Source organism: Anolis sagrei, chromosome 1 (genome assembly GCF_037176765.1).
Source record: "Anolis sagrei isolate rAnoSag1 chromosome 1, rAnoSag1.mat, whole genome shotgun sequence".
Lineage (NCBI taxonomy): Eukaryota > Metazoa > Chordata > Lepidosauria > Squamata > Dactyloidae > Anolis > Anolis sagrei.
In genome coordinates, this window is record NC_090021.1 from 298056431 (window position 1) to 298070377 (window position 13947).

A 13947-nucleotide genomic window follows, 5' to 3' on the forward strand; every position below is an offset into this window, starting at 1 on the left:
ACAGCATCAATATTATTTGTTCAACTTCAGCACTGTTATTTAAAAGATTATCTGGTTATATAGAAAGGTCTCCTTTACTATCACAAATAGATTATAGAGACAAAATTTTCTCTTGTCATAGATGATTCAATTGATTGAGTGAGACTGAGACTATATTTCTATCTCGCTCTGTCGCCCCAGTGGGGACTCAGGGTGGCTTAGAACATATAGAGAGGCAAACATTCAATGCCATATAAAAATACAAAATAATGTAAACTAAAAGATAAAATCCAATTTACATTATACAAGCAACAAATCAATGAGTAAACCTAGATAGAATAGATTTACTGAACCAATACAACTTGCATAAATGTGGATGCACTATTCATTAAGAATTAATAGGACCACTCAACTGGTGCTATTTGTAACTATTCGGTGGTTTTAGAGTTTAGTCAAACTAGAAATTATTTAAAAGAGGGGTGATACACTGAATTGAGAGATGTGTCGGGTTTACCTTCAACCATTTTCTTGCTGGAGGGTATATGCACCATTCTATATCATACACTTGTTGCACCTCACTGAGAGGTGATACAATAACCATTTTAACCCTTTAGGGTAGAGATGGATCAAGCTGCTTTCTGACACTCAAGTGCAAACAATGGATCCAATTTACAAGCAAGGAGATTCCTCAGACACTGGAGGAAACATCCTCATATTATAAATGGAAGTGGAATAGACTGTGTTAGAAGGTGGTGGACTCTCCTTCATTGGAGCTTTTTACATAGAAATTAGATAGACACTTTAGCTGTGGATTTCTGCATTCCCAAATGGTGGTTGGGGTTCCTTCCAAACAGTAGAGTTACCTTGCATTTGATATAGAATAGACACATATAAAATGATTGACATGGTCCCCATTGGTTGTCCTAACTAGAGTAGGAAAGTTGAAGCAAAGTGATTTATGTAAGTATTGACTCACCATTTGACATTTGATTCAATTGGACTTTTCTGTTTGGCACCAGAACAAGCTTCAGGCCTTTGCACTCAATAATAGTGTCTCCCACTAATCTGCATGGGTTTTACTTTAAAAAAAAATACCTCCAGAATCATATATGACATTTTCTCTAATGTAACTTTGCATATACCAGTGTAGTGCAATGGTTTGTTGGTTGGATTAGGACTCTGGGGACCATGGTTTTTCTCCCCACTCAGCCATGAAAACCCAGGGAGTCACCTTGTGCAAGTCTTATTCTCTTCATCTCTGAGGAATCATAGAATCCTAGAGTTGGAAGAGACCACATGGGCCATCTAGTCCAACCCCTGCCAAGCAGGAAAAGCACAAAGTATCAAGGGAAGGCAATGTCCAACCACCTCTGAACAATCTTATCAGACACCCCCCCCCCTTAAAGTGTCATATTAGGGTCACCATAAAGTAGAATCAAGAAATCCAGTTACAGAATTGATAAAATGTATAATGGAACACTAGCAAGAATATTGGATGTGTCCAGAGGAGGGTGACTAAAATGATCAAGGATCTGGAGAGTAAGCCCTATGAGGAGCAGCTTAAGGAGCTGGGCATGTTTAGCCTGAAGAAGAGAAGGCTGAGAGGGGATATGACAGCCATGTGAGAGGAAGTCATGGGGAGGAGAGAGCAAGCTTGTTTTCTGCTTCCCTGGAGACTAGGATGCGGAACAATGGCTTCAAACTACAAGAAAGGAGATTCCATCTGAACATGAGGAAGAACTTCCTGACTGTGAGAGCCGTTCAGCAGTGGAACTCTCTGCCCTGGAGTGTGGTGGAGGCTCCTTCTTTGGAGGTTTTTAAACAGAGGCTAAATGGCCATCTGCCAGGGTTGCTTTGAATGCAATATTCCTGCTTCTTGATAGGGGGTTGGACTGGATGGCCCATGAGGTCTCTTCCAACTCTATGATTCTATGATTCTATGTGCATTGGTGCCTGATGCTCTTAAAGATAAATGCAATATGCACCAGTCCTGGCGCACATCAGAACCAGTGCTCTGCTACCTCATAGCATCTCTCTGCAGTTAAAAAGGACAATGGCACAGTTCTAATTCCTGCAGGTATAAGTCCACTTACAAATAAGCAATAACCCAACAGGATTCCAACCTATTTTCATTTCATTTCGCACTAAGGAGCACTCAGTAACAAGACATTAAACTTATAAAAGCGAATAAGACAAGAAATAAATGTACCAATCCTCCCCCCCCCCCGGCCCCCCCAAAACTTTCTTAGCTAGACCTTGTTCTCATTGCAGATAACTCAATTTCAAAATGCTATCTTGCTATAGATGACTAACTTGCTGATGGTCCTGTTACTTCTACATTTGTATTCACATACTGAATACATGAATACTGTGTTGCCCAAAAGTTGTCAACCATCCTGTTTTCTCATACTGATTTAACAGTAAAATGCTAATTTTCCATTAAAACGTGCCAATTTCATAGTTTTTATGCACAGAATATGCACACCTAATTATACAATTATATCTTGAGAATTTGTGCATTCAAACCACATATCCAGGTAAAAATATTGCTTTATCCCCTTTCATACATTTCTTAAGCATATTGAACTAGTCCTCCCTGCTGTCTCTGTACATGAGCTGGAACCCAAGAAATCAGGGGCCTAACTTGCATGGAAAGCTCCCATGGTTAGTGAATGCTCTCTGTTTCAGACTGTCACTCTCCACATGATAACACTATCCTTGATTACTGCACCACAGTCTGTGTATCTACTTTTGAAAACTGTTCAGAAACTTCAACTGGTCCAAAATGCTGTGGTTGAAACTGTTGACTGGGGAACATACAACTCTCTGGTTGAAACTTCACAGACTACTGGTCCCTTTTCTGGGCACTGTTTTTTACAGCTTGGATCCAGAATAAATACAGGTGTTACTCTATGCAAATGTGTTCTGGTCACCTATGCCTTCAGTCTTAGGATTGAATTCAGGAGTAACCCCAAATGGCAAAGCCATGTGTTTAGCAAGAAAGCAACCTCATCTAGCAAGCTGAATCCCTCTCAATAGGCCCTCCACATTTACTGGAGTTAGGATAAGAGTGGAAAAACTGAATAAGAATTGCAACTCCATCTGGTAGAAGTTGATCAGAGCTATGATGGCAGATTCCTAAAGAAAACATATTAATCAAATTTGCAAAAGTTAAACCTGTAAATATGGAGGGCCAACTTTTAGGGCTTTTAAAATTTTTATTCAGAAAAGTTGACAATGTAGATTCTATAAGAAAAATGAGTGTATATTTTGCTCCAGCTAATGAAAAAGAAGAGAGTGGTTTTTCCAGTTCCTTCCTCCAAAATATAGCCTGAATTTTCATTGGTGTTCTGTCATCCAAGTACTAACAAGGACTGATCCAGTTTAGCTTCCAAGATCAGACATGATCGGGTGTCTGTAGGTTATTTAGGCAAGATTCTGGTCAAGACAGAAAGTAATCAAACTCAATCTTGGGCTACATGGCTCTCATTTTACAAGCAAGTTTAAATCTGGCTACCAGTATTTTTTTAAAAAAAACTCTAAAATTAATAACAGTAAATAAAGAACAACACTCAAACACGGGGGAACTCCAGGAAAGAAACAATCAGGGACAGCTAATCACCTCTCAACAAAGGATTCCCCCAGGCAATAACAAACCACACCTAAAAACTGTCAGGCCATCAAATGCTAATCAAGGTGGCCAACTGAAACATTCACACCTAGCTCCCACAGACAAGAGTTCTTTCTCCCACCCTGGACTTTCCACAGATATATAAACCCATTTTTCCTAATTTCCAACAGACCTCACAATCTCTGAGGATGCCTGCCTTGATGCAAGCGAAACGTCAAGAGAGAATGCTTCTAGAACATGGCCATACAGCCCAAATAACCCACAAAAGCCCAAGTTTATCTAATTTCTATGTTCCAGGCTATATGCATACAAATATTACACATCACATGAAAGCATAGTCGCCAGCACATTCCCTTTGTCAACTCATTCTGATGTACTTTCTTGGGTGTAATTCAAAGCATGCCTAGGGCATGAAATATGATATAGTTCCCTGGTTGAAAGGCAAACATCTTTTTCAAATTACAGCCTTTTGAGAGATTACACTAATTTGCAGTCTCTTCTGTGTCGGTTTTAATCTCTAGGAGTAACTTCCAACAACAAACAGGTTTTCAACATTTTAGAACACAATAAAAGTTAGCATACTTTACAGATTGTATGTATTCCATTATTGTCAGAGCAAATTCAACAATTATTATAATTGTGGAGATTTAGCCATACAAAAGCCAAATTTAGGTTGTTTCCTTACATGAGTCTCTAATCTTGACAAGTTTTCCAAAACAAGATTCCCCACCCCCACAGACCATTACAGGGAGGGGAGGAGGAAACAATTAAGTTGGCATTCAATGGTTAAAGAGTTCTAAGTAAAAACAAATACAATAGAAGATAATGAGACAATTTGTGTTGCAGCAAAGAAATAATTTAGTTCTCAAATGCCTCTCTTTCTCTGCATTATGTTCTACATAATTCAGAAATACAAACAGCTCATTTTGGAAACATTTGCTGGGATATTGTACCTGATTTTATCCGTCTCAAACCAGTATCCAGTGTATAACAGAAAGTCAGGAAGCTATCTTATAGTAATCAGTCCAACTAATGCACTCCTGGCAACTCTAAATATCAGCAGCTCTCCAGGGCTCTTTTCTAGCTTTCCTGGTATTGATGGATTGTCTCCCATTCAAGTACTAACAGGCTCAGACCCTGCTAAACAAGATTACAAGTGTTCAGGATAGTACTGGTTTTAGAATCATGAAGCTGAAAAGAGCCTCATAGGTCATTGAGTCCAAATCTCTCCTCAACATGGAAATCCAGTCGGAGTATCATCAGAAGCCTCCTTTTGAAGATGTCAAGAGAAAAAGAACCTACCACCTCTTATTTTGAATGTTTAAACAAAATTTATCCTCTTTGAAATTAAAACCATTACCCTTGGGTTTACCCTATAGAGCAGCAGTGAACAAACAAGCACCATCATCTCTGTGGCATCCCTTTAGATCAGTGTTTCTCAACCTGTAGGTTGGGACCCCTGGGGAGGTCATGATGGGGTGTCAGAGGGGTCGCCAAGGACCATCAAAAAGCACGGTATTTTCTGTTGGTCATGGGGTTCTGTGTAGGAAGTTTGGCACAATCCTATCGTTGATGGGGTTCAGAATGCTCTTTAATTGTAAGTGAACTATAAATCCCGGCAACTACAATGCCCAAATGCCAAGGTCTATTTTTCCCAAACTCCATCAGTGTTCACATTTGAGCATATTGAATATTTGTGCCAAGTTTGGTCCAGATCAATCATTGTCTGAGTCCACAGTGCCCTCTGGATTTAGGTGAACTACAACTCCAAAACTCAAGGTCAATCCCACCAAAACCTTCCAGTATTTTATGTTGGTCATGGGAGTTCTGTGTGCCAAGTTTGGTTCAATTTCATCATTGGTGTAGTTCAGAATGCCCCTTGATTGTAAATTAACTCTAAATTCCAGCAACTACCACTTCCAAATGACAAAATCAACATTGCCCCCTCCCAACCCCACCAGTATTCAAATTTGGGCGTATTGGATATTTGTGCCAAATTTTGTCCAGTGAATGAAAACACATCCTGAATATCAGATATTTGCATTACAATTACTAACAGTAGCAAAATTACAGTTATGAAGTGGCAACAAAAATAATGTTATGGTTGGGGGTCACCACAATATGAGGAACTTTATTAAGGGGTCGCAGCATTAGGAAGGTTGAGAACCACTCGTTTAGATACTTAAAAAGTGCAATTGTGTCACCCCTCAGTCTTCTCTTTTCCAGGCTGAGCAAGCCAAATATCTCAACCTTTTCTCACTGGTTTTTCCCCTCCATATCTCATCTCTTTATCATTCTTGTTGCCTTTCTTTGAAAGTGCTCCAACTTGTCCATATATTTCCTTAAACAAATGTAGAATATAGTGGGATTATCACGCCCCTTGTCTTATAAAACTATAGTTCTATTCATGCAGGCAAAAATATTATGCACCCTCTTTTTTGCAGCACTACACTTTGCTGCAATAATCTCAAAGTCCTTCTCCTAGTTTTGCTCTATTTTAAAAGGATTTTAAAGTTTCTGATCTATTTTTCAGGCTACATTTTTTGTTCTATGGAGAGAACCAGGTGAGGAGAAGTAGAAGAGTGATTCTTTCTTGCATTACTACTACTACTACTACTACTACTACTAATAATAATAATAATAATAATAATAATACCAACAACAACAATAACAACAACAACATCTCCCCAAAGGGACTCGGGGCAGCTAACATGAGGCCAAGCCCAACAATTACAACAAAGCAAAATAATACAACATAAAATCATAAAATACATCAAATAGAATACAATAAATAAATAAATAGTACAAAGTAAACAGAGTATAATACAAATAACAAAACATTGAACCAAGTGGGCAGGGCCTAATACAACAGATAGGATTTTCAAAACCCTGGGTGAGATGGATGAGTAAGGTAACGTATCTGGTAGGAGGTTCGGATGGGGCAAGCAATGGGATTTAAATCACTGAAGGGTGAGATAAAGTGCATCGAAGGACATTATGTACTGAGTTGGTCAAGTAAGGGGCTTGTTGTTCATTCCTTGAAGGTACCACCATATCCATAGTGGAGTTCCCACTTTCTGGTCATTTTGTGAAGCAAGACCCTCCAAGTTGCAGAAATTATTCTTGAATTGTTCTATTTAGTTTCACATGAATGAATACTCATGAGTTAATCCAATGTCTTGCGATGCTGAATTAATCTTCTTTGAATGGAAAAGGAAGAGATGAGAGGGACCCTAATTTAAAAAGGAATCAGATTTCCTGCACGCAAAAGGAGAGATGCTATCAATTTGTTCTTTCTTAGCACCACTCCCCCACAGTGTTCAGCCTTATTTTCTGGAACTAATTTTTAGAGGGCTGGATATTACCTTTTAACTTTATGATCTTCAACAGAGACTCTCTTCTATGGCCTAGCAACCAGGGTAGATAATTTGGTAGATAGAAGGACTCTTTTCTGTAGCTGTATCCTGAGTATAAGAATTCTTCCAAAAGAAGGGCACATTGGTTCCATCTTTAAGAAGTTTTAAACTGACAGCAAAATTTTTGTCACTTAATTTCTAAAGCTATTCATCTATATGGGTAGCACCTGATTTGAGAGTCACAAAATAAAAAGCATTGCCTTAAGGAGATCATTGACTTCTGTGTTTTCAGATATGTGATAGTTCATTCACAACAAAAAGTAGTTACTGAGAACACAGGCATGTAAATTTAAGTCCAGCCTTTAGAAAACTTTACAAATACTAGAAAAATAGAATATTCAGCTAATTCAAAATCCTAGAAAATAGTCTGAGAGCCATCCCTGCTGGAAGGTGATCTGTAGAGTTTGCACCAGTCATCAATGGAAGTTCTGCATACAATATGTACTACTGTATTATAACAACCTGAGTTAACATTACGTAGATCATCGTAGATCATCAACCATGATCTGGATCTGAAAATATATTTTGTGACCACGAGTGAGTAATCAGGAATAAAGACATAATACATTTGTTGACTCTAGTGACCAAATGTATCTATCAATCTACCTACTTCTAAGAGTAAGCCTATCAAGTTGAATTGCTAAACTGGATTTATTTCCACTAGAAATGTTCTCATCATATCCAAAGCTGCAGTTATAACTTTGTGAGTTTTTCATTCTTTATTCCTGTTATTAACCAGACATTACTGAGATGATGCCTACTAACTTTCTTTAGAATCGCTGCACCATATTGATTGAGACTTGTAGTTTACAGAAGCTCTTGATTTAGACTTGGAAATTCTTAAGATTGGTAAAATATTCCAACATCAAAACATATATTTTCAGCAAAGTTTTATTCAAAACATACATAAAGGTAACATGATTTTTAGCTTCCAAATGTCCATGCTACAGAAGATTGTAAGAATCAGGAATAAACTACCAATAAGGGCTGCAGTTAACGTTACTAAGGCATTAAGGTTTTAAAACGTTGCACCTTCCATAACTGTGCAATATGATTTATTAGCCAGTGCATTCATATAAATGCTCATCACAGAGTAGCCTCTGGTCTGCACCTGGACAATTCTGTGTTTTTCCCTAATTTTCCCCATGCAATATCTCAATGTATTTTTTTCACAGCAAAACCAAAAACATAACCCACCCACCCCACTTTTATTGAAAATGTTAAAAGTTGTTCACAGAACAGCAGTAGTAATCTACTCTTCAAGAGTTTGCAAACAATTACAATACTAATTAATAATGCACACAAAAACAGAGATTTGCCTGGAGATGCTTTGTCTTGCGAAATGAGACTTGATTAAAGGAAAAACTTGTCTGAAAAGGCACGGTAGAAACAGGCCTGAATGCTCAGCATACAACAGGAATCATCCACAACAACAGGTTGAGTGTTTCTGAGAACTTTTTTGTTAATATAACACAGTTGCTCACGCACAATTTTTTAAAAAATGCTTCTGTTGATTTGTCTTGGCAACTCCCATACATCAATGGTGGTAACAGTGTAACAGCTTTGTTCCCATCTGACAGAAAATAATGGCAGTTCTGCAAAGCAAATGTTAAACATGACCGTATGTATTTATTAGTTCCACAGTGTTTTGACAGATTACAAGGGCTGCAATTTAAAGGATACTGACACGCTCACTGAGGGCTTTCAACTCTGCTTCCTCTGGCTCAGGATTTTCACTGCGGTTAGCACTTGAACTGATAAGGTGTGCTGGATACTGCAAGCCATTTTCTCCTGCGTACTGCTCCCACCGCGAGTCATCGCTCTCATGGGTGATGTAACGTTCCCCTATTTTACTTTCAAGGTCTCGTAAATCTAGCCAGGTCTGGTAATCCTGGGAGGGAAAACAGCATGGATCACTGATATTTTAAAACTATGAAAAGACAATACCACGAAAGCTTATTTCTTTATATTCTGACAAGACTGAGGCAGATGTTTGACAGTGAATTAAGTATGTAGTGGTCTCCTTCTCTGGACAGAGGCTGGATGGCTATCTGCCATTCCTGCACGGCAGGGGATTGGACCTGAATGGCTCTTGTAGTCTCTTCCAACTATATGATTCTATATCTGATTCTGTGGTATATGCTACTGTTCTGAAATACAGGTGCACCTCCGATCGTAACTGGCCTAAAATCTAAATGTGAGTCTCACAAAGTAAGTGAGAGTTTGGTGAATAATTTATGGAAGTTCCATTAATTCAATCAGTTTTGTTTAGACTAAAAACGGAATTGATCCAAAACAAAGCAATAAATAACAAATCTGTTTAAAAAAGGGCAAAACCCAGAAACATTTTAAAAAGGAAACAAAAGTGGGAGTAAGCAGCATGTAAAATGCATTAAGCTCTAGAATTAATGCAGTCTGACACCACTTTAACTGATATGGCTCAATGGCATGGAATCATGGGCATTGGTAAGGCACTAGCAGTCTTTAATGAAGAAGGCTAAAGACCTTGTAAAAACCATAGCTCCCATAATCCTGTAGCATTGAGCAATGGTGGTTCCAGTGCAGTTTAATGTAATTTGTGGAAGAATCTTAAAACTTGAAAACAGTGTCTACTTGGGTGCTCTGATGATAGCAGGGACTGAACCAGTGTTATCCTATATGCAGCATATGACTTGCCACTACATTGCACTCTGCTAACCTAAGGATTCTGCACACACTCTGGCAGATGTTTAAATAGGAATCCAAAGATAATACAGAGCTGCTGCTGCTGCTTCTACTACTACTACTACTATTACTACTACTACTACTAATAATAATAATAATAATAATAATAACCCTGCTTTTCTCTCTTGATCAAGACCCAAAGCTGCTAGTGGCTGATATTCTGATTACACTTTTCAGCAACTCATGCTTAAGGAATGCTCCATTTAATTTAGACACTGCACTTCCTGATGTACTGATAACTCGGCTTCAGTTTTGAATGGCAGTTCCAAAAATATATCCTTGTTTGGTATCTAACTAGAAAGATACAGAAGTCAAAAGGCATGAAATTTACAGCATTACCTGTAGCCATGGGTGGCTTAATGTCTTGTCCACACTGTAGCGCTTTCTCATTTTCACTTGCAACAAATTATTTATGAGATCAATAGCTGGAGAGAGAGAAAATAATATTGGAAGACATCACTCCAAATGCCTGCTTGAATTTTATATAGCAACAGGTCAGATGTAATGGGAACCAAACTGCAAGACAAAACTCAGTACTCTGTTTGTGAAATGTGTGCCAGTTGAGGTAGCCTGGCCTTTTGAAAACCTGTTTTGACCAAGTTAGTAAAACTTAATTTTTGATCTATCCACCGAGTTCTTAATTGTTCAGGCCAATTTTGTAGTGTAGTGGAATGCAAGGAAAATTGCAGCTGAAGGGGGCAAATGGTATAGAAACCCTAAGCCTTCCACGTGTTCCTTGTACTAAGAGGACAGCATGGGACTCATACTGCTATATGTATCTGAAATCTGAGAAGTTGAATGTCTGAAGAAACGCAGCTATTCACAATTAGGGTACATCGGAGCTGAATTCATGGCTGTTGGCAACTATTTTAGATATGGAATACCTATCTATGGAATCTTGGAATGAAGTCCTGCTCTTCAGATAGCCTGTTATTACAGAATACCCAAGGAGCAGGCAGCCTCTAACATAAATAGCACAAGAAGTGTGTATCCTGATTCATTTGGAGCATCACTTGACAGATTGTGACTGTGGGTGGAACATGGTACAACTTCAGTTTTGGCTGATATGATATTCCTCTCACTAATTTGTTAACAAGTGCTCACTGAATGCATTAAGTGGCTTTTTATCACGTCTGATCACTAGCCCATGTAGACCAGATGTGTATTCCTTAGCAGCAGCAGTTTTTTCGGGGACTTGAGACAGAAGTAACACACACTCTTGTTTCCTGAGATTCTTTAATGCTGAGGACTGAACCCAGAACTTTTCACATGTATTGTTGTAGGTTTTTTGTGCTGTATGGTCATGTTCTGGAAGCATTCTCTCCTGATGTTTTGCCTGCATCTATGGCAAGCAACCTCTGAGGATGCTTGCCACAGATGCCACAGATCAGGAGATAATGCTTCTAGAACATGGCCATACAGCCCGAAAAACCTACAACAACCCAGTGATTCCAGCCATGAATGCCTTCAACAATACATTTTCACATGTAATTTACATGTTCTCTTTGAGAATTATGGGCATTCTAATTCAAGTACAATGCTGATATTGGGAAAACCAAATACATTTGCTGCTCTCAATTCATCTATTTGATTAGCATTTTTTTTTAAAAAAATGGCTCGTTACAGATTTATTGAGAAAACAGACAAGATGGTGGAAAACAATAGATGGTGATCAAAGCAATAAAGATATAATATACAAAACAGAATAGGAATAATAATGATTGAAACATAAAAATAAAATCCAGAGGCAAGCAACCAACATTTAGGTGGGAAATGATATTCAAAGGAATTGCAGATTAGACAGTAAACCCCAACTTGCTCCAGTTTCAAATATTTTAACACTTCTGAAGTCCTTTTTGTGAACATTTTTTTAGACAGGAAAAAGAGATACAAAGGAAAATGCAACACTGATAGAAAAAGAAGCAGAAATGTTATAATGCTAAAACTACACAGCTCACTAGCAACCACAACTACAAAATCAATCAGAAAAAACACACATCTACATTTTAAATTGTTTTGCTGAATACACAATAATATATATACACACACAGCATTACAAAAACCATCTTCACGATAAAACACAATAACAACACACATGTATTAAAACCTATAAAGTACAACTAATTTATCTTCTTTAAAGTTAGCATTTAACATGTTAAGAAAGATTAACATGGACCTCATAAGCGCACTCCATAAAGGAAGGAGGGTACATATCAATTGTTAATGTTATTGTTCATATCTACAGTCCATGTTTACAAAATAAAAAGAAAGGTATTCTCTTTTTCTGTTATTTTCTATTCAGATTTACTTAGAAAAAATACTCTTAACAAAACATGAATATAGGAACAAAAATATAGCCATCAAGAAAACTGGTCAGGCACAAGGAACTTTTAGGACTGCAAGTTTGTTCAAATATAATAGCAGAAATAACTTGCCTCAAGTGTTAACCTATTTTTTTGTGCTAGAAGCTTTGATGGTTAGGACAGCCTTGAGCATAATGAGGCCAAGAAAAAACCTTGACACCAATATGCAATTCTATTGGCAATCTTACATTCTGTTCTCCACGTTATAATGAGAAATATTGCCATACATTAGAGAGGTGAAACAGAAGCTCTCACTATGAAATACAAAGCAGCAATCTAATGAATAGACTTGGTGCTAATTTTCAAAGCTACTCTCCAACAATAACATATTTTCCCTTCAATTGTGATATCATGATTAAACCATTACTTCTTTCTGAATGGCAATGAATGAGACACATAGCAGAACCATCTTTAAATGTTGCTGTACATACATGTATAGCTATATAGATTACAGTTGAATGTACAATTTGCAGCGACCGCATTAGAAGCAGAGTAAAATAATTTTCATATTCTGATACATGCTACGATATTATACATTTCCATTCAAGAGTGTAGTTGGCAGTTACATCTCTTTTTCTTACAGATGAACAAGCTTCTTTTTTCCTGGGGTCATTGTCATGCATAGGGAAGGAAGGTTTAAAACAAGAAATAGGAAACTGCTGAAGGTCAGAGGACCACTCCACCTTATTTTTCACTCATCTGTCCCCTTATGGGTTGCACCCTACTATTTTCCACTAATTAAAAAATACATATTGATTGCTTACCCTTTCTATTTATCGATATTTAGGGCCAGAGATGCATCACAGAGTAAAGAGATTTTTACACGAACACACACAGGCACACAACAGAGGCAAGATTTTGTTTTGAAAGGGAAATACAAGTGGGAAGAAGTGGGGTGTGCTGAGTAGGTCCATGTTCCCCCAACATATGTGCTTTGAATGCCATACAAGTCTCACCCCAGGTTTTATCCCTCCTTCCCTTAGTTAAAGAACTAAACTCTCCCCCACCCAACCTGAATGTTCCTCACACTGCTAGACAGTAAAGGAAAATAGGGCAATACCAGCTACATCTTTAATTGCTAGATGTACACAGTCTCTTACACTGTACTTCTTTAGAACTAGACTTATACAGCTCTTTATCTCTGTCGAATATCGCAATGTCCTATATTTATTTTATTTATTTCAAATATTTGTATCCTGTCCTTCTCAACCCCCGAGGGGGGACTCAAGGTGGCTTACAACTGGCAACCATTAGATGCCAACAAACAAACTATATTGTATTACTTTAGTATTGGAAGATGTGTGTGTGAGAGAGATAGAAAATGAGAGAGAAGGAGAAGGGGGTATAGTGGCTTGAGTGTGGACTAGAAATCTGGAAGACAAAGGCTTAAATTCCCACTTAGCCAGTTTTTTAAAAATAATTTTATTGAATATTTACAAGGGTAGGTCTTAGCCAGTTTTTGATGATGTTAGAAGCAACTTGAAAAAATACCGCAAGCCGCTTCAAGTGTGAGAGAATTGGCCATCTGTAAGGACGTTGCCCAGGGGATGCCTGAATGTGTAACAATCTTGTGGGAGGCTTCTTTCATGTCCCCATATGGGAAGCTGGGGCTGACAGACAAGAGTTCACCCCGTCTCGCATATTCACACAGCCGACCTTCAGGTCTCAAAGTCAGCAGTTCAGCTAATAAAAGCGTTTAGCCCATTGTGCCACTGTGGCTCACTTAGCCAGTGAAACCCACCGGTTTACCTTGGGCAACTGCATCAGACTCTCATATTTAAAGGCAAACCTCAAAGGAAATGCTCTTAGAATTTTGAATATCCTCCTCAAAGTT

The 13947-nt window shown here is 38.1% G+C and overlaps 1 protein-coding gene across 2 annotated transcripts in view; it reads right to left on the reverse strand.

The window, feature by feature from the left end:
• Positions 1–7901: 7901 nt before the first annotated feature.
• The window catches only part of PRKD1 (protein kinase D1), a 143253-nt gene continuing 137207 nt past the window's right edge, over positions 7902–13947 (reverse strand). For both annotated transcript variants that reach the window (XM_060759728.2, XM_067462864.1), the window contains 2 exons: positions 10090–10175; positions 7902–8917 (listed from right to left, as the gene is read on the reverse strand). In XM_060759728.2, the coding sequence (XP_060615711.2) occupies positions 8699–8917; positions 10090–10175 (305 nt within the window). In that variant the 3' untranslated portion in view covers positions 7902–8698. The remainder of the gene's footprint in view (positions 8918–10089; positions 10176–13947) is intronic.